At 40.2% G+C, this 22,251-nt stretch overlaps 1 protein-coding gene across 3 annotated transcripts in view; it reads left to right on the top strand.

Moving 5' to 3' along the window:
• LOC109403731 (interleukin-1 receptor accessory protein-like 1) overlaps positions 1 to 16,611 on the top strand; it is a 101,017-nt gene extending 84,406 nt beyond the window's left edge. For all 3 annotated transcript variants that reach the window (XM_019676598.3, XM_029862679.2, XM_029862680.2), the window contains 3 exons: positions 8,711 to 8,892; positions 14,634 to 14,832; positions 14,902 to 16,611. In XM_019676598.3, coding sequence (XP_019532143.2) covers positions 8,711 to 8,892; positions 14,634 to 14,832; positions 14,902 to 15,208 — 688 coding nt within the window. In that variant the 3' untranslated portion in view covers positions 15,209 to 16,611. The remainder of the gene's footprint in view (positions 1 to 8,710; positions 8,893 to 14,633; positions 14,833 to 14,901) is intronic.
• The last annotated feature ends 5,640 nt before the right edge of the window (positions 16,612 to 22,251 follow it).

Here is a 22,251-nt window from a genome sequence, read left to right as displayed (position 1 = left end):
CCCCCAAAACTCTCTGACGCTTCCTGAAATGCCTTCGAAATCCCGTTGAAATTCCAACGGATCCCATGTAACGTACCTGAGATCCTCAGAAACCCCTGGAAACGCCTACATAATGCCTGCGTAACGCCTTTGAAACTCGCCTGAAATCCCCTGAAGGTATCTGAAATGCCTTCGAAATCCCCCTAAAACACCCTCGGACCCCATGTAACGCATCTGCGACCCGGAGAAACCCCCGAAAACGTCCCTGAAGCCCCCATGCAACGCCTCTGACCGCCTCCTGCTGAAACTCCCTAGGTATTGCGAATAGTTCCTATGCGGTAGGCTAATAAGGGGCCATTCATAAACCACGTGATTATGCCCCCCGCAACATAATCACGGGGGTTGTCGGCCAAAGACCACGGTCCATACAAATTAAAAAAAAAATGTGTGAACGAAAAACCAGGGTGGGGGGGGGGGGGGTGTTCAGAATCTCCCAAAAATGACCACGTGGTTTATGGACAGCCCCTAAATGTGGAATTAACATTAGTTAAAATACACAAAAATAAAAATAAAAATGAAAAAATGCGGTAGGCTACTGGCAACCCTGAAACAATAACGACGTGCGTTACAGTGGCTACCTATCGATGAATTAGAACGATAGGACAGTGCGTTTCAGTTCGTAATAATAAGAACTACGATAAGTCGTGTCGTGCACCGCTGTTAGGAGATTGGCCGGAGAATTAATACTACATACAATGTAAAATTGTTTTGTATTTTATGTTATTATTTACTTATTAACGTACAGTTATTGAAGCTGCTTGAAATAGAGTTGCTCTCAATATGGTACCCTAGTTCCGAACTGCCACACGTCCCAACACTAGGAAGTCCTCTGAAATCCCGCATGACCCTCTTTAAATCTCCAGGCCACTCGCCCTTCTTGACATGTAAACACCCAGGACGATCTTCTTTTGGTTGAAATGCAATACCTAGTTTGTTTTAAAACATTTTACCCTGGAGTTTTTTTTTTATAGCCAAGGGGAGTAGTTGTGCTTAAAAAATGATCCCTCCCCTTTTTACACCCTCTTCCCTTTTACTGGTAGCCGAAATACGTGGCTTTGTAGAATTTTGTATAATTTTACATGTTTTGGTTCAAATTTCATCGTTTTGCTAATCATCAATAGTTTTGACTGATCCTTGACATGCAATTTATCACTACCCATCATAGTCTGTTTACATTTTTATTCTAAGGCCTCCAAAGTACTCCGAAGTTTGTGTAACAAGACCAACATTCTGACCCAAATTTTATACACGATGAATGATCACAGAACATAGTCTGCGGTACTCAAAAAGCCTTAAAGCACCCATAGAAAATTCACGTTGATGTTCATTACACCTCGCAATGCGACAAGCAACTCGATATTGTGGTAGTTGGACATTCCTTGAAATACAAGTGGCCTCCAATTTGAATAAAAATTCGTGGAATGTAGTCTATACCGCACAACTATAAATCATGGGTTAGACCACGCTTTGCAAACTATTCTGGAATTTCGACATTCAAGGTCTACAGGCTCTGCTTTTGTTTCTCTTCACTCTATCGGCATAATTTTTTCATGGCTGCGTTTGTTGCACCTCATAATGTTACCAATAGCTATTTTTCTTTCGATGTGAAATCTTTGGATATTTTTATTGCAGCGAATGCTCGCGGAATATAATTTACGCTACTCTTAGAGCCTCAGAGTGCAATTTCGATAACTTAGCAACATTCACTTGGTGATCTAGGTCATCCAAATTATTTTGGAATTAAGACCTTCAAGAGCTTCATGCTCTACTCCTATATCTTTATACTTTATAGATGTGAATTTATCACGATTATTTCTGTTGCATCTCATATTATCACGGCGAATCTCTTTTTATTGTTATATATGCGTCCACTGGCAAATCTTCATAGTATTAGGAAGTGTAGGTCGCAAAAATGTTATTGTAGTGACCTGACATCATATATATAAAATCCCAGCGTTGTGTGTCTGTCTGTCCGTAACGCTTTGAAATGTTTCGTTGAAATGTTTCACCATAGTTGTATCAAATTTCTAAAAGGTACGAGAACATTCTTGATGTTTTTTGACTTTCCAGAAATAATAAGAAGAACCTTCTGGAATGTTCTGGAACATCAATATTCTAAGAATTCTAAGAACTTTCTGGAAGTTCCAGAAAATAAATAACGCTCTGGAATGCTCTAAAACATGGAACTTTTTAAATTTTCGAGAATCCCCTTGAAGTTTCTGGACGCTTCAGAAAGAAGAAGAAGAAGAACCTTCTGCAGCATTATGGAACATCTTTTTTTTGGCGTAACGTCCCAACTAGGACAAACCCTGCTTCTCAGCTTAGTGTCTATGAGCTAACTGAGAACTTCGGCTTTTAATAACCACTTCTAAGTTTTTAAATGTTTTAGAAAAGAACCTTCTAGAATGTTCTAGAGCATGAAACTTTATTATATTGAGAAAAGGTTACGGACGTTAGGGAACGAGCAAGGAACCAAAAAAGAACCTTCTAGAATGTTCTGGAACATAAAAATTCATAAAATTTCCAGAAACCTCCTGAAAGATACTGAACGTTACAAAAGTAAAACAGTCATCTGAGATATTCTGGATATCACACTTCCTCAAATATCGAAAACTTTCTATGCGTTACTGAACGTTTCAATCAGAGGAAGGAGAACCTTCTGGAATGCTCTGTACACTTTTCATTCTTAATTTCAAGAACTTCCTGGAAGTTAATCAAAGTCCAAGAAAGAAGTAAAGGGCCTTCTAAAATGTTCTGGAACACCAAATTTCATTAAATTTCGAGGCCTTTCTAGAGATTACTGTATGTTTCAGAAAGAGGAATAATAATCTACGAAAATGTTCTAGATAATCAAAATTCTTAGAACTTTCGAGAAGTTACTGGACAAAAACAAGACCTTCTGCAAACTTTTTTAAATTTACGAAAAGTGTCTGTGAGTTTGTGAACGTTCCAGAAAGAATGAAAAATACCCTTGAAGAAGGTTCTGGAACAAACAAATTCATAAAATGTTTGAGAAGTTTCTGGAAAAAAATGTCAAATGGACCTTCTGAAAAGTTCTGGAAAATCCGAATTCATTAAATTTTGAGAACTTTCTGGAGATAACTAAACGTTCAAGAGAGAAGCATTCTGGAGAAAGATTCTGAAATGTTAGAAAACAGTTTCATTGAAGAAGTGTAACTGGAATTTTAAAAACAATCTTTTTCTAGCTAACGTGGCTAGCCACGTCGGGTCAGCTAGTTTTTAAATGTTTTCCTATAAGGATTCTTCCAGGAATTCCGCAACGGATACAACCAGATCTTCACAAATTCATTCAGAAATTCTTTGGAGGACTTCTCAAGAAATTCATCAAGGGATTCTTCCAAGTTCTAATGTTTCATCAATTCCTCAACCAATATTTTTTTCCCGTAACAGCTTCATTCTCTAGAGATTCCATCAAGAATTCACCCTTAACTCCTTAATGAATCTCCCACGAAATCCTCCAGATCTTCTTCCAGGAATTCCATCAATCATTCCTCAAAGAATTCCTCCAGGAACTCCAGGATATATTCCATAACTTCCTCCAGCAAATATTCAAGGAATTCCTTCAGGAATTTCGTTCATGAATTCCTCCAGGAATGTCTCTAGGATTATTGTTTTATTCTTAATCACTTAACCTAATCTACAGCTTTTTTGTCCACTACGCAAGAAGCATTGCGATGACTAATTAGTCTCGTAGAGGTTTTAAGAACTGGCTATAAACCTTGGATGTTGATGTGTGACTCTTGTCCTTTTTCGAGTCCGATTGGGGGTCCATTATAAATTGCCGTTTGCCGATATCTAAGTTTCCGGGTCCGTTAGAGCATCTGCTCATAAGAGGGTCAGGTGTCGCTGTCAGTCGCTTTCGGGGGGAAGAGCGACTGACAAAAAATAAAAGTGCCGGGGCTGGGATCGAACCCATGACCATCCATTTATGATGTGAACGTGTGACCACTACGTTACGGGCCCCGGCTATACAAGGTTGATCTATTCACAAGAGTTGTATAAAATGTTGTTTTGAATAACTTTGTCGTAGACGGCAAGCCCATTTCCGATAAGTGTTTGTTTAATTTGATAAATGATAGGATGGGATAAAAACTGTGGGGTTGTCAAAGAACACTAACCCGTAAAGCATGAAACTATTAAAAAAAAATACAATTTTTCAAGCAACTTTTGACCGTCACTATATTTGCAAAATAGGCCAGCGCCCAGCGGAGAGTCCACATAACTACAAATTGACAGTGCATCACAACGCTGAACCGACATCATCGGAATGGCTTCGTCGATCATAGGTACTTCTTTTGAAGTGTCTGCCGGTTGGCAAAATTGATCGGTTTTGTTTTAGGTACCTTGCCGCCGCCGCCACGCCGTCAGTTTCAGCAAGCGTGCAATTCTGCGAAAATCCACAATCTACAGGAAAGGTGACCGGAGCGAAATCTGATAATGTTGTACACTCTCTAAACTGCACCCATTACCGACCGATGACGGACCGAGCGACTAACCGACCGACCGACCGATGCGATGGTGTAGCAAAACACACTTTTGAAGGGCTTCCCGAACGAATAGGCCGCGCAGTGAATTGCCAACACGGGATCCGGCTGGCTATTTTCGATTTGCTTGCACTAGGTAGGTAGGTAGTGTTGGGCGAAAAAGTTTTCTGCATCCAATCATGTTGCACTGAAGTGGAATTTGGTCACAGTCGGACACGAAAAGGTGTCAATGTTTCGGCATAGGCAATGAAAGTGCAAATTTTGTCGCAGTTGTACGGAATCTCTGAACACGTGGCAAAATGTTAGATGCAGTGATGCATTGTTGAGTCGATTTCATTCCTGTTTTTCATAAATCATAAGGCTTCAACCTGCTTCAATTTTCTCTATCTCTGATGCCAATATTTGATAAAAGTCGTGGTCTATATTACACTAGTTTACAGCATTTTTGAACTCGATAAGCAGATAAAGCGAGTTATTCGGTGGAAGCCGATAAGCGACCGAATCTGTGTGTTGAGGATGAAGGGCAAGTTCTTCAACTACAGCCTGATCAGCATCTATGCGCCAACGAACGACAAACCCGATGACATGAAGGATGAGTTCTATGAGAGCCTTGATAAGGCCTACGGAGAGTGCCCAAAACAAGATGTCAAAATAGTCATCGGAGATGCAAATGCGCAGATCGGCAGAGAAAGTTTCTTTCGGCCTGTCATTGGAACGGAAAGCCTTCATTCTGTTACCAACGATAATGGTCTGCGCCTTGTGACATTCGCTGCTGCTAGAGGGATGGCAATCAGCAGTACCTACTTCGCACGTAAGAATATCCGAAAACACACCTGGCGACACCCGAGTGGTCACACTTGCTCCCAGATAGACCACGTGCTGGTCGACGGGCGACATTTCTCGGACGTCATAGATGTGAGGTCCTACAGAGGCCTGAACATCGACTCGGATCATTATCTTGTAGCCGCTAAAATTCGGGCGCGATTATCCAGCGTCATGAGTTCAAGAAACAACAGGACGATGCGTTTCAATATCCAGCGCTTGTCAGCCGAAGGGGTTGCTGCACAGTACCATCATGGATGATAGTCAAGCAGTGGAATAACCAACACTGGATGAGATTAAAAAGGCCCTTAAGGAGCTGAAAAACAACAAGGCTGCTGGGAAGGACGAGATCCCTGTCGAACTTCTTATACACGGAAGCGAGCAGCTACATCAATCAATCCATCAGATTATTATAAAGATTTGGGAGGATGAAGAATTGCCCACCAGTTGGTTGGATGGCCTCATATGCCCAATCTACAAGAAAGGGCACAGACTGGAGTGTGCCAATTACAGAGGGATTACCCTTTCAAATTCGGCGTATAAGATACTGTCGCGTGTCCTGTTCAACAGATTGCAACCTCTTGAGGAGTCCTTCGTCGGCGAATACCAGGCTGGTTTTCGTGAGGGCCGATCAACGACGGATCAAATGTTTACCCTGCGGATGATCCTAGATAAATTTCGGAAATATAACTTGCAGACTCACCATCTTTTCATTGATTTCAAAGCAGCGTACGATTCAGTGAAAAGAAATGAGCTTTGGCAGATAATATCAGAACATGGTTTTCCGGCGAAACTAATTAGGCTGATACGCGCAACGCTGGATGGATCAAAATCAAGTATTCGGATCACGGACGAAGTGTCTACGTCGTTTGTGACCTTGGATGGATTGAAGCAGGGGGATGCCCTTTCAAATTTATTGTTCAACATTGCACTCGAAGGAGCGATTAGGAGGTCAGGCGTGCAGAGGAATGGCTCTATCATCACACGGTTGCACATGCTCCTCGGTTTTGCGGACGATATTGATCTCATCGGCATCGATCGTAGGGCAGTGGAGGAAGCTTATGCTCCTCTGAAGAGAGAGACAGCGAGGATAGGCTTGACGATTAACTCTACCAAGACGAAGTACATGATAGCGGGTAGAGACAGAAGCAGGCCTAGTGGTGTTAGTGCTGAGGTAGTGATTGATGGGGAAGTGTTTGAAGTTGTTGAAGAATTTGTTTATCTTGGAACACTTGTGACATGTGACAATGACGTTTCCCGTGAAGTGAAAAGGCGTATTGCAGCTGCGAATAGGGCCTTTTACGGATTGCGTAGCCAGCTTAGGTCCCGTAACTTGCAAACGCAAACAAAATTCGCTCTGTATAAGACGCTGATTCTTCCGGTTGCCCTCTACGGTCACGAAGCGTGGACGTTAAAGGAGGTAGACCGAAAAGCTTTTGGAGTTTTTGAGCGCAAAGTGCTGCGGACAATTCTCGGTGGGAAACAAGAAAATGGAGTGTGGCGCAGACGCATGAATCACGAGTTGTACCAAGTGTACGAAGATGCGAATATTGTGAAACGTATAAAATACGGCAGACTTCAGTGGGCTGGACACGTAGTGCGAATGTCGGAAGAAAGAATAGCGAAAACAATATTCAGCAGAGAACCCGGTAGAGGTAGGCGACTTCGTGAGCGGCCGCGAACTCGCTGGCTGCACGCGGTTGAAGAAGATCTACGATCCCTACACGTTCGGGGAAACTGGAGGTACATCGCCCAAGACCGACGAAGATGGTGCTCTACTATACGCTCGGCATTGGAGTAAAGTTACTTTGTAGCCAACAAGGTAAGGTAAGGTAGGGTAAGCTGATAATCATTTTTGGTGCAGAACCATGCCCTGAGTTCGAAAACGAGAAGGAAAAAAATACAGTAGAGCAGAAATTTTTCGACTTCTCATACAAGGTTGATGATATGAAATTGATTTTTGTTCTATTTTTAAGCAAAGTCGCTCACTTCACACATCTCATTCTCCGTAATCAATGTTCCGATTGTGCTGATTTTTTTACTGTAACTCGCCTACATATGATATGTCAAATAAACGTTTAGAAGAATTTTTAAATTGCTTTTGTCTGATTGAAAAAAAAAAAAAATACATTTGTTGATATATTTTTGGGAATTTTGCTAAAATTTAAGGAGATCGTCCCTAAAACTTGCCAATATCTTGAATTTCATCAATCTGACGCAAAACCTGCATTCAGTTGATCGAATGGTATTGTATTCAGTTTTTAATTTATGGAAAAAGATTCAAAATTGGTTGAAAAAAACGCAAGATATTTGAATTTTCGTAAATTCCATATTTTGAAAAGTTATAAAACTCGATATTAAGCTAAAACTCAAAAACTGTTCTACTTAAAATTTTTTGAAGCATGGTTTGGAAATCAGCGCTAAATTGTGCTTAAAAAATTTTGGTCGTTGACAGAAGTTTACGACTTTCGTTTTATTTTGTAAACTAGTTTTATTACTAGAATATATACCGCTTCTTCTTCTTCTTTGTGATTTTTGAGCATTTCAGTTAGGTTGCATCGTGTGTATGTTGTACGACAAACACAAGAAATACAACTGTGTTTCATAAATAAAGAAATGAATAAATAACGGATTATTTCATCAATTACTACAAACACACACAAAACTTGAAAATGTTGTCAAATGTATTATTTATCACTGTATTAATATCTTCAGAAAAGAACAATGAATTGCCCGAAAAATCCCAAATGTATGTAAATGACTAATGATGCGCAAATGCAAATGGGACGCTTGCGTAATACCCGAAGCTCACAAAGCGCAAACTTTGTAGACTGGGTAATTTTTCTTGGAATCGATTCAATTAGTTGAAACCACCATAGGCTGTTTAATAACGCGCTCAATTCCTGAAGTGGCTGCGGCGGCGTCTGACCATGGAGTCGAGCTTACCCGCCGCATTGGCACTGACTCTCCTGGGGTAATTTCGCCTTATAAGGGAAACCTGTCGTCACACACTGTGCCCCATTATCGGCGAGCGAAAGGTGTAAATGAAATAATCTTTTAAATCTTTCCGCTACTATTAACGCACAACAACGCGTATGGAAAGTTGCTCAGAACGACAGGCAGCCTCTGCGCAATGGTACATATCTATCTACTAGAACGGTTTGAGCTGGAATCGATTGCGTCTAAATAGGTGCGGTGGGGCACACCATATCAGCGATGAACTAATTTTTTGCTCCAGTCGTCATCATGTGAACCGGGGTTTCCTGGAAGCCCTCGGGTGTAATTTACAGCAATCTGTACGACCGATATAATTAATGTTATGCATTGAAACATTCTCGTTCCAGGTTCAAAAACGGTCAACCATACCCATGGGGAGGTGATATATCGTCGCTGATTGTGTACCCGGAGGCAGCGAATCAAACCATTTACACCCACCGGATATCGGAAACAGATATCGGCAACTACAGCTGCGTGTTGCGGAACGACACCGGTATCATACGGCACGACATCGAGCTCCGGATACAAGGTAAATGAGACCGCACATTTTGGAAAACTTTATCATTTGTAATTAGGTAAATAGTTGGTAGGTGAAGGAAACCGGCATGCACGGTGTTCTTCTTTTTTAAATCATGACCAATTTGGGCACTCAGAGTTGTTTATGTTTGGGATCAATGTTTTAAGTCACCTATTGCAGTATTGCACAACTTATTTTACTTTGTGCTGTATCTGATAAGACCAATAACAAACATTTCGCATACATTACAATCGCGTAGTCGTAGTCGGAGATTAAGAAAAGAGTTTCGCAGTAAAGCTATTTAAACTCATTATCTCACATATGTGGGAATAAGAGGTGTTATGTTTATGTTTTGTGTCACCTCACTTTGTCATTCATTATTTAATGCAGAACGCGTAACGTAACACGAGTACCGTAATCCGGGGAACATTGATCAGAATTTTCGATCTTTCTTGAATAATTCTCTTCTTTAAGCAAACGTTACATGTTTTATATTTTTTAAAACAAGTACTGGCCCTCTGAGTATGTGTTAAGTTACTCGAAAAAGTTTTGTAAAACTTTAAAATATGTTTAAATAGGTTTTTTAATCTAATGTTTGATTTTGTTGATTTGGGATAACATTGATCATGTCAGTTCAATGTTCGTTTGTATTAAAAATACCCTGTCTTACTAAATTCGGGGTCGCTGATTTTGAATATGTTGTCCAAATTCTTACAAGTTATGTACTTTTTTAATTATTTTAGAATTAGGATCCTCCAAACCGCGAATAACGCCTAAATGTAGGTAATGGCTTAAGGTTATGATCGCCTACTTTTAATAAATCGTATATTTTATTGATAAGTAACATTTTCTTAAAAGTTTCGGTTATTAAATCCAACTCTAGGATATCATATTGAAGTAATACAGTGATTTCGAAACTTATACTGTATCTCATTGCGTTACGAAACACAGTTATGGAAAAATCGATTTATTTCAATGTTTATGAAATTCAATTTTAATAAATTACATGTCAATTAATAGCTAAATAATAGCAGATAACGATATACCATTCGATAGCAAATACTGATTCAATGTAAAATGCTTGTTTGAACATTTCATGAGGTCGTTCAAGCCGATCAATGTAACCCCGCTGATCAATGATTCCCCGTTTTACGGTACGTAATTTTCCATTTGATCGCTCGTTTGATAACATATTTTCTAGGAAGCATAGTCAATCATTTGAATCAATAGTTTTGAATGTTCATTGGTGTTCTAACGAAGCTCATCATTTAATCGTGGACGCTGTATACTGATGCCTGAATATTCGTTTCCGTTGAATAAGCTGATAATAGAAACATATTTTAACAATAGAAACAGTGATTTAAAACAGCTGTTGTATGTGTAAGCAAATCGGTGACTAAAATTATCATTAATATTTTCCCAAATTCCCAAAGATTTCTGGTAGAATCCCAGGTAGATTGTCTTCAATAAACTCACTAGGAATTTTTGAAGGAACCCCAACAGCAATTTCTGGAGAAATCCCTAGGAGAAATTGTAAGAAAATCCTAGGAAGGATTGCTGGAGGAATCTCTGCAATTGCCAGTGAAACCCCATCAGGACTACTGGAGGAATCCTGAGAGAAGTTCATTGAAGAAATATCTCGATGAACCCATAAAGGGATATCTTGAGAAATCCCTGAAAGAATCGATAAAGGTATTCCCAGAGGAATTCTTGAAGGAATTCCAGAATGAATTGCTGGAGCAAATATTTCGGGTAACTCAGAAACGGCTCATAGTAACGCATCTTGCAAAATTACGAAATCTGAGGAGTTGCTTGACGGTATTTGTTTTGAAAAAATGGATCCCGGAATTACCGGAACCGGTTTTCCAGGAAACTCGTATATCGGGTCCCAAATGGCTAGAAGTATTTCAGACAACGTAAACTAGTACAGAACGATGTATTTTGAAAACCGCGATGTTTAATATGCCGCATGACAGTATTGACCAATTTTTAAAATTGGCTCTGGAACTGGATTTCGGGAAATCGGTTGACTAATTCCAAAATGCCCAAATGTATTCGAAGTTACCAATCATCGTGATAATAAGCTATAACTTTCAAAATCATGAAGTTTGATATGCCGCATGATTGTGTTTGTTCATCTTCCAAAAATGGATCCCGGAACCACCGGAAGCGATTACCGTGTAATCCACATATCGGTTCCAAAATGAACAAAAGTATTTCGGATACCACACAAACAGTCCAGAATGATGTATCCGTTCTGCACTCCTTGTCGACCCATTCGTTCCGTCGATTCCGTTCGACGTACCCGATTGTTCTATCGGCTGCGTCGTTGATGGCTGCTTTCTCTGCACTCCAACAGTCCTCCACATCGTGCACGCCCTTGTCATCGAGGTCCCGAGATTCTGCGCGTATGCTGAGGCGACATCCGGTTGTTTTAGCCACTCTAGGTTGTTCCGTGGTGGTCACCGGTATCGTACACTGTTGATGACGGAGAGTTTTGGGAGCAGTTTGACCATCACTAGGTAGTGTTTGGAGTCGATGTTGGCGCCACGATTGGTCCTGGGGTTGGTTACCCGATCTTCCTCCCTGCTCATAGTTTCTAGCCGGTGCCACGCAGAAGTAGGAATAGAAGTTTCTGGGCAGAGGCTAGTGGATCACAATGGGAACTGATTTGCGCAATATACGCAGCCTTTACTGTGTAAAAAAAAAATGATCACCTTACTCTTGAAGTTCTTTCAAGTTTGTCAGAAAAATTTTCTTCTGGAATTTCCTTTCAGATGGTTTATGTCAGAAATTTGCCATAAATTACATCCCGATTTCAGAAAAAAAACATCTTCTGAGCATCCAACAATAATTTTGTGAAGATATTTGGAATCTTTTCATAATATTTCGCCTAAAATTTATGCTCGAGCTCTTTTAAGAATGCTTTAAATTTAAAAGTTTTCGGGCTTGATTTTAGATAGTAAATTTACTAATTTCAAATCAAAACCTGTAATTCCAAATGTTGTTTTCCTAATTCTTATTGATATTTCTGAAATTCCCTACAGAATTCTTTGGAAATTCTACAAAATATTTTTAAGAATTTCCGGCAAGAAAACACGAATATTCAGCCGGAACCTTTTGACATTTCAGTTCACAGAGATTAAGACTTCCTCCAGAATCCAGGCAAATATTTTCTCCAGGAGTATATTGTGCAATTGCTATACTTCGAAATAAGTTTTGAAGGAAGTTTAAAATTTCATAAAGATGTAGGTTAGCGTGGCTCAAAATACCACATGTCAAAAAGTTCGATGGGCCCCCTTCTCATTTCGTTCTATATGACGCTACGATGCTCTGGTCAAATTTTCAGCTAAATCCGTTAACATTTGGGCGGTGCTAAACTCATTTGAATTTTGTATGGAAGTTCATATGGGAAACCATCGGTTTTAGCAATTTTCTCATGAGGGGCACTATTTTTACTTAAAACACATAACCGATTGTATTGAACTATAGTCTCATATGTGCTGAAAAACTTTGTCGAAGACCGCAAAGTCATCCGAAGCTTGTAGGAAAAGATATTACACGCAGACCATCTGGTGGTGCTTAACATTTAACATGTAAAGGAATAACAATAGCAATAAAATCTCATTAAATGGGCCCGTATTGTCTAGGCTATAGCTTTATTCGCAAGTATCTGATCACGTAGCGGTCTTCGACAAAGTTTTTCGGCATATCCCAGGCTATATTTCTATAGGATTGATTACGTGATTTAAGGGAAATTGGAACCCCTCAGAAGAAAACTGCAAAAAACGATGTTTTCCCACATAAACTCTCATACAAACTTCAAACGAGTTTAGCACCGCCCTAATGTTAACGGATTTAGCTGAAAATTTGGCCAGAGCATCGTGGCGTCATATAGAACGAAATGAGAAGGGGGCCCATCGAACTTTTTGACATGTGGTTTTGCCATACAAGCTTGAGCCACCCTAATGTAGGTCGACAGTTAGCTGCAGTCTCTCCAATATGAATTACGACATATCATATCCATCTTTTAAGTAGATTGTAATTAAAAGTTCAAATCAAGAGATGAACTTGTACTACTTCACATCTTCTTTTTTAAGTAATATTTTGTGGGGAAGCCCCCCCCCCCATACCAGCCTAAGTTATTGAAGCAGTCTGGACGTAATTACCTTAAAGGACATGAATGTTGTCGGAGAATTTGGGTAGAACTGGAATGGACATAATTATTCATATTGGGAAACGATGCCAAGATCAGCACAGAAAATTATTGCAAAGTTTTCTGGTGTTTTTGTTATCGAGGTGTTTTCAAGGAGACTAAGAAACACATGGAGGCGCATGTTTTTTTTTGCAATCCGTGTTTATTGGCATATTGTCGGTTTCCTGCAATAGGGGCACAACTAAAAATGTTAATTTTCAGAATACGCGTTTGAAAATATTGGCAATCTTGAAGCACCTTCTGCAAGTTCACTTATTTCTCTCATCATTTGACAAAAGTGAACGAATTTTGATTGTTGTATTATGGAAAGGAACTGCAAGACTATCAGTTTCATGAATTTTTGAGTACTATTTTTCAACGACTATTGAAAAAGTTGACTGATTTTGAGTTGTGCCTTTATTGCGGAAAATTGGTAAAAATGCTAAACTCTTGCGTTTCTCAACGAATTTTGAAACGGGTCTTTGTGAGATGAAAGTTTACATAGTTTTTCATTATTTGCCATCAAAATCTAAAAAATGACAAATTTTGAGTTGTGCACCTATTGCAGGAAACCGACGATATTATTCCATGGAATATGGAATCTTGCACCACTTCCGTTAGAATCGATGAAATGCATTAGTTTTGTAAATGTCTCTCTCCTGACCATATCCAAAGTATCTAATCAAATCATCGTAGCCAAAACTAATATTGAAAAGCGATTGGCAGCAAACATGTAACAGAAACTGAGAAAAATACCAAAGGCACGCAACCTATTCTTTCATTTGTTAGCTAAATTGCGGTGAAATTTTCGAAATCCTCATATGTTCTTCTGTATATTTTATTTTTCTTACGTTATCAATAATTGCTACGTTTAATATTATGAGGCGAATTGAGCATGACAAACCAGTATACCGACCGGGATATTTGAAAGATAGAAGACTAGAGAACCTTACATTTTCATATACTTGGTCTGAATATCCCAATCCCTTGTAAATATAATCATTTTAAAACACTGAAGAGTAACTACCAATGTTCAGTTGTACGCTTTCATGTTGGAAATCATACAAAATCATTGATCATGAGTGATCAATTCACACTGAAATTCGATATATATACCGGTAAACTTCCTCTGTTCAAAGATCTGCTTTTAACGGTTAGGTACTCGTAGCACTTCTATTTACAATTATGAAATCTTTAATTGGATTGATTTTCAGCGTTGTTTTGTTGCCTAAATTGGTTCATGAGGCTTGGAAAGTTCTCTTTCTCACTCATTTGGAATGTTATGGCTCCCTAATAATTCATTCAACATACCTTATTTAATTTATTTCAAGTTTCCTGAAGTCTGAAAAAGTTGTCACATTGTTCTCACTTCCTATCAAAAACTATACCACTGACCTTCAACCAAATAACGTCCCCCCGTTTTGCAATTGAAACGTCACGTCAAATCTTCACTCAAATCAAGCCCAACGGTCGAAACACTTCACTGAACTACCATCTCCAGCCACTATCCTAACAATAGCAAAACCATCCCTCACACTTTTCTCTTCTCCTTCCGCAGAAGACAAACCGGACTACCCGCTGCCGACGTTTAAACCGAAAGATGTGATCATAAACCTGGGCGAGACGGCGCGATTCTACTGCGAGGCGTTTGTGGGAAAGCTCGATCTGCCGGATGCGACCAATAAAATCGTGTGGATGCAGATGCTCGACGACAAGCCCGCCTCCATTGTGGACGCGAATCAGTTGAACGTGTCTAGGTGAGTGTGGTTAATCTACTACTGCTGTTTACGAGCACAAGCCAAACTAACGATTCTCTTCTACCGTAGGGAGGACGGTCAGATCATCGGGTCCTATCTGTCGATACCGAAAATTCAGCAGCACCACTACGGTCGTTATCGGTGCCAAATCACGTCCGGTAATTTAGAGCGACCGCTGGAGTTAGGAATGGAGCTCTCGCCAGCGCAGGTCACTGCTGTTGAAGATCCTGAGCTGGATCTTGTGGGACTGGTAATCATAGCGATAGTAGTGATGGCACTGCTCGTCATTTTGGGACTCATCTTCTGGAAAGGACAACTCAAGGAACACAATGACAATCGCTGCTCGGCACAGTTCATCGCTGATAACGATGTGTAGACGTATTTTGTGCGGTTTTAGGATACTTTCCACTTCAGAATTAATTTATTTCACTCGACTCAAGCTCTGAGCTATGATTGTAATTTATTTGTCTAACTTCCTCATTAGTTAAGAATGTGCGTAAATCTTCAACTCTCCTTTAGGATTAAGTTACGAGGTGTAAATAGTTTTCGTCCAACCCAAAGGTAAATCGTTCGGCTCGATTTCCGTTGTTTTGTGACCGAATGGATAAAAATGGCGAAATCCAGCGTTTGGGAAGCCATTCGAGAGACTGACTTTTGTGATTTTGTAGAGGTTACGGGTAACCATTCAATTCATCAGTATATTTATCAATTGATTTTCCGATAAGATTGGATTTAATATTACTATTGACTTCGAACGTCTTTTTGTTATAAGGTTTTCGTCATTATCATCATCGTTGCCTCAAAAATGTTACTGTGACTTTCGGAAACTAGTAACGGTTACAAATCTCACAAAGTTTTAGCAATCAACGATTTTTGTTGTTGTTGATTCTGATTCTTTTTTTCTGATCCATTGTTATTCTCATGTAAACCTGATTCACTGGGTCATTTAGAAATCAAAATTTTGGTACAATATTTATTAAAAAAAAAGAAATAATATCCTCGAAGCATTATGGTCAAAATTGCATTGGTTACCCCGTATTGCTGTGCATGCCGCTACCGTTAGATGTATTTATAAGTTTTTTTAGGACTACGCCAAACGAACCTACTCGAGTAAACGATTCGTGACATTCTACTAAAGGTCACTTTGAGAAATCAGCAAATAAGAGCTTAAAACTATAATATACAGAGATAGGTATACAACTATTATTACTCGTATATATACGTTAAACGTCAATCAATAGTGATTACAAATGAGCTAAAATCAATGTTGGCTTTCCAGAGACTAAACTGTATTCCAATTTGTTATTAGGTTGGCAAATGCGTCATTTAGCTAAAAGCAATACGAGAGGACGTTTCGGATTGTAGTGTTGGTACTATTCAAACGCGTTGTTGGTATTACTCGAACGACTGTGACTTGGAATTCGGTTCCGTAGGTGTTAAACCAGTGAAAGGAAGCACAAATCTGGCAACCTTGTATGTTCTTCTGAACCATTCCTTCTCCTTTCAAACCAAGTTTGATTCTAATGTACTGTAATGTAAAGTTGTTCATCCTCAAATCGAATTATTTAAACGGCAACACTATTTCTGTGTAACAATCAATCCATATTGTTATATACTTGTATGTACTAGCATCAGAGAGTATCAGTACTTCAACTGAGAGGTTCTACGCCACAATTTGTAATATTGATCAAATATAACAACTTAAAGTTGTACATAATAACTGTAAAGGAATACACTGGAAAAAAATGAACAAATACATCTCTCATAGAAACTATTGTACATGCTGCAGTTAATTATTGAAAGAAAAAGTCATTGCTTTTGAAGTATAGAATTTTACCCTATATTTTCCATGGTTCCTCCAGAGCACCTTTGATTTTCGAAACTTCCTCCAAGCTACGGAGCCACATGATCATCTCCGTCCCCTGAAAGCACAGAACTGAACTCGATTCCACTAATGCACATGGTTTGTTCTTTTCACAATCCAAATCTCCTTCGGATGGAATTAAATGAACAACACGGCTCTGTTTTGTGCAATGTACACATTAGGCCTGTCCAGCTTTTCAAAAATGTTCTCTGATTCTCAAGTCCACCCCCATATTTTGATTGGCATCCTAGAAGAAGTAACTGGTCAAAATTTCAGCCAAATGCATTGAAATTAAGAGGTGCATCAAATCAATTTTGTGTTTTTTGACTATTTTTGAACTTCAAAAAATCAAGCAAGATTGCACCCGAAAAGCTAGTTTTTAGGCCACATTTGGCTTTCACGAATTTTAGTAATTTTTGCTCAACTCCTACAGCGTTGGTGTCAAAGAAGCAAATAACCAAAAAACATTGGAGAATATGATGCCGTTTTGAAAAATCCAACTTATAACGTATATTAGGGTGTTCCAGAACGAAATCTATCCAAAAATCAACTTTTCAAGGTTTTTCTGATTACAAATGTGATAATTACACATGTTTCCTTCAATTTTGTTGGCACACGTTGTTCGGAGAAGTTGTAGCAAACAAGTATAGCTTTCAATTTCTGCCAAAAGAATTAAGTTTTGACAAGTTTTAGTGTAGTTATGATTTTTTGAAGTTCAAAAATAGTCGAAAAACACAAAATTGATTTGATGCACCTCTTAATTTCAATGGATTTTGCTGAAATTTTGACCAGTTACTTCTTCTAGGATGTCAATCAAAATATGGGGGTGGACTTGAGAATCAGAGAACATTTTTGAAAAGCTGGACAGGCCTAGTACACATTAATGTCAGAGCGGAGAGGAATTATTTCGAAAATTGTCGTGAGCTTCGGAGGAAGGAAGCGCCCGTCCAACGAATTGGGGGTCGTGGGTTCGATTCCCACCGGAGCACGTGGATTTCTTTATTTGTTCTTCAAACATCTGTTTTTGTTGTATGCATGAATATCAGAACAATAAATTCGAATTATGTTACGTTGACTGATTGGATTGGATTTCTGTATACATATTTAAAAGTATACTCGCAAAAGCAGCCCTAGCTTTCTTGATCCGTGTTCTTATGTCGATCTAGGTACCACCATCTGAAGCGCACTGGCTGCCAAGGTCCCAACTAACATTTTCAGCGCTATAAGCTTCAATCATTTGCTTTCTGTTGTGTAACCATCAAATAAAAGCAGTCAACGCTGAATAAAAGGAAAGCTAGTCAAATATAAATCATAAGCTAATACACGACCGTAAAACAAGCACCATACAGCTACCAAACTCGGTTTTCAGAAATCCATTGCTTGTCACTGGGGCTACCTTCACTCCACTCTATTACAACTCCGGGAGATTTCCCGGAAGATGTGAAAACTTGAACAAATCGAATAGGAGTCCCCACTAACAAAACATCTGCTACTATACAGTACAATTCGTTATACTGACAAATCCCCAAACCAGCAGCGCTTTAAAAGCCGTTATGCGATTTCATTACAACTAGAAGCTATAATAAAGAAACTTGGTTTACCAACACTGCTTGTCGGATGTAAACATTATTGTCAAAACAAACTTCAAGCGGAATATATAGCTACTACACAATTTCTTTACAGTTATCCATCTCAGTGCTGTGAAATTATTTGGGTTGTTTTTATTGCACTTTAATTCAATGTCGGAAGATTTGCCGGGAGATGTGCAAATCGAGTAAGATTCCCAGCCACTAAAACAGCTGCTTTTATACAGTATGCTTTGTAATGTTGCCAAAACACAAAACAGCAGCGCTTCGTAGCCGTTTAAAGAACACTCTTTCAGCTAGAAGCTGTGAAGAAGAATCTGTTGGCGCAACCACACAGCTTGTTCAATGTAAACATTATTGCGTTTGACGTTTCACAAGCTTTTGCAGCAAGATGAAGTTGGGTAAGGTTTCTTGTGGCACAATTATGAAGCCTTGTCTGGAGTAAAACAAAAGCGGCTATTTTCTATGCTATTTATATATAGCGGTGTGGCAGCGAGGACATCATCGGGACCAGTGGATACGGAGATCGGACGTTCAATTCCAAGTAGCGGCAAGTATTTTAATTATTCAATTTTAAAAGTGATAATTCCAGTTCCACATGTATTGCGTCACGGTAATTAGGTTATATTAAATTTAATCGTTTAGCCGTATAACTATTATTTAACAACTGCGAAAAGGCTGAAAAAGCGCCTTCTCAAGATGTTATTCAGTTAGTGGTTATATAGGGGCCGAGAAAAGAGCTATGACTTCGTGGCATAAAAGCTGCTCGCACAGCATATACATGTGGATTAAGTTCGCCAGATTCATTGGTATAGGGCTTGCATAGAAGCTTCCGTCCATATGTACAACACAGTAACTCAGCATCAAGCCGTATTGAGGACGCTTTGCTGACGTTTACATTCACAATAAATGTTAGTTGGGGTATTGAAAGTTTTCAACCTTTTCCACTGCTTGCCCAGCTAAACTGTGAAGTTGAAGGGTTGTCCGTGTTGACATTTAACGATTTGGTCTTGCTAACGTTGATGATTAGACTCGCAGTAGATCTGCGTTCGGCCAGCTTGTTGAGTTTATTCTGCATGTCAGAGTGTCGTTGAGCCGAATACTGTTAATGAGACTCGTATTTAGCTGCTCTGGTTCTAGCTAGATCTATCGCGGCATTTGCTTCCCTACGCTCTTCAATCTTCAGCCGGGTTTCGTCAGTGATCCACTCTATTTGCTGAGTGCGCAGCTCACCCAGGTTATTCACGCTGGTTTTAATAAAGGTATTCTTGATGATCATCCATTGCTCTTCTACGTTGCCACTTTCCGGAACATCCGCTTCTCGGGTTACAAGTTCTTCAACAAACAATCCCTTCACAGCTGGTACATACCTCTAGTCTTACCTTACCTTACCGATCAGGCTAAGGCCGAGGTGGCCTCTGCTGTACATAGTAGCCGCCTCCATGCCATTCGTTCCATGGATGTTTGTCTCCAGTTCCGCACTCTGCGTAGGGTCCGCAGACCGTCCTCCACTTGATCGGCCCACCTAGCTCGCTGCGCTCCACGTCTTCTTGTACCGGTCGGATGACTCTCGAGAACCATTTTAGTCGGGTTGCTATCCGACATCCTGATGACGTTACCCACCCACCGTAGCCTCCCGATTTTCGCGGTATGGACGATGGTTGGTTCTCTTAGCAGCTGATGCAACTCGTGGTTCATTCGCCTTCTCCAAGTCCCGTCTTCCATCTGCACTCCGCCGTAGATGGTACGCAACACCTTCCGTTCGAAAACGCCAAGGACGCGTTGGTCCTCTGCACGTAGGGTCCATGTTTCGTGCCCATAGAGGACGACCGGTCTAATCAGCGTTTTGTAGATAGTTAACTTCGTGGTACGGCGAACTTTATTCGATAGTAGAGTTTTGTGGAGTCCAAAGTAAGCACGATTTCCTGTCACCATGCGCCTCTGAATTGCTCTGCTGGTGTCGTTGTCGGCGGTCACCAGTGAGCCCAAGTACACGAATTCTGCAACCGTCTTGATTTCATCACCGTCGGGGTGGCGGGCGCGGTGATTCCTCCCTGGAGCCCTTTGCCATCATGTACTTTGTCTTCGACACATTAATGACTAATCCGATTCGCTTGGCTTCACTCTTTAGTCGGATGTACGTTTTCGACATCGTCTCAAATTTACGAGCAATAATATCAATATCATCAGCGAAACCAAGCAGCTGAACAGACTTCGTGAAAATCTTTCTACTCTTGTTTATCCCCGCTCTCCTAATTACACCCTCTAAAGCAATGTTGAACAGCAAGCACGAAAGACCATCACCTTGCCGTAACCCTCTGCGAAGGGACTCGAGAGTGTCCCTGATACTCGAACTATGCACATCACTCGATCCATCGTTGCCTTGATCAATCGTATCAGTTTATCCGGGAATCCGTATTCGTGCATAATCTGCCATAGCTGCCTCGATCGATTGTATCATACGCCGATTTTAAATCGATGAACAAGTGGTGTGTGGGCACGTTGTATTCGCGGCATTTCTGCAACACCTGGCGGATGGCGAACATCTGGTCCGTTGTAGCGCGTTCGCCCATAAATCCAGCCTGATATTGCCCCACGAACTCTCTTGCAATCGGTGATAGACGGCGGCATAAAATTTGAGAGAGTATCTTGTAGGCAGCGCTCAGTAGTGTGATCGCGCGATAGTTCCCGCAATCCAACTTGTCGCCCTTTTTGTAGATGGGACACACGATACCTTCCATCCATTCCTCCGATAATACTTCCTCCTCCCAAATCTTGGTAAAGACCCAGTGTAGTGCTCTCACCAGTGCTTTACCACCGTATTTTAGAAGCTCGCTTGGTAGTTGATATGCTCCAGCGGCTTTGTTGTTTTTCAACCGGCCAACCTCCTCCTCAATCTCTTGGAGGTCAGGGGCCGGAAGTCTTTCGTCCTGTGCACATACTCCTAGATCTGTTACCACGCCACCTTCGGTACTTGCAACGTCGCCATTGAGGTGCTCATCGTAATGCTGCCGCCACCTCTCGACCACCTCACGCTCGCTCGTGAGAATAATCCCGTGATTATCTCGGCACATGTCGGCTTGTGGCACAGAGCCTTTGCGCGAGCGGTTCAGCTTCTCGTAGAGCTTTCGTATGTCCTTAGCGCGGTAAAGCTCTTCCATCGCTTCGCGATCTCGTTCTTCCTGCTGGCGCTTCTTCATCCGGAATACTGAGTTCTGCCTGTTCCGCGCCTGTTTGTAACGTGCCTCATTCGACTTCTTTGGGCATAGTCAATATTATTTTCTTAACGAAAACTTCCTGAACCAACCGGGAATCGAACCCTTCATCATCAGCGTGGTCTTGCTGAATACGTGTGCGCTTACCACTCATTCGCTCATGTATCTTGAGCACCTCCGGGGGTGCACAGGGCCAACGTAAAAGATCTTCATTATGGGCGTCTGCTCGTTTTAGCCTTGACCTGGTCCCAGATCAGATTCCTGTTGACTTTCTTGATCTCCTTGTTGTTCGAATGAGTGTAATATATACATTCCAAAAGCGCTCCAAAGAAAAGTTAATTTGCATCATAAAAAAATTATAATTGCACCATAGAAAATAGATTTATGCTCCATAAGTATTATCAAACTGCACCATAAAAACTATGAATTGCTCTATAAGAAAATAAAATTTCGCTATAACTTTAAACATTTGCACCACTAAAGTAAGGTACACCAGGGCAAGATGAAACGCAAAGTTTTAAAATAGATTTCAATTAAATTTGGATCTTCGCTAAAAGATTGTTTGAATCAAAAACTATGGCAATCATACTGTTCATCATCATTAAAAATCATCATGTTAACCTGCTGTTTAATCTTACCCCACTCGTTTCAACTTGCCCCGGTGAACCTTAGTATAATTTAGCACTGCCGAACTTAATTATGACAATATGCTATTTATGGAGAATTTTAAGTTTTTCATGGAGCAATCCATATT

The sequence above is a fragment of the Aedes albopictus genome, chromosome 3, assembly GCF_035046485.1.
Source record: "Aedes albopictus strain Foshan chromosome 3, AalbF5, whole genome shotgun sequence".
Taxonomy (NCBI): Eukaryota; Metazoa; Arthropoda; class Insecta; order Diptera; family Culicidae; genus Aedes; species Aedes albopictus.
Note: the sequence above shows the minus strand (reverse complement) of the source record. Positions and strands in the feature narration are given on the sequence as shown.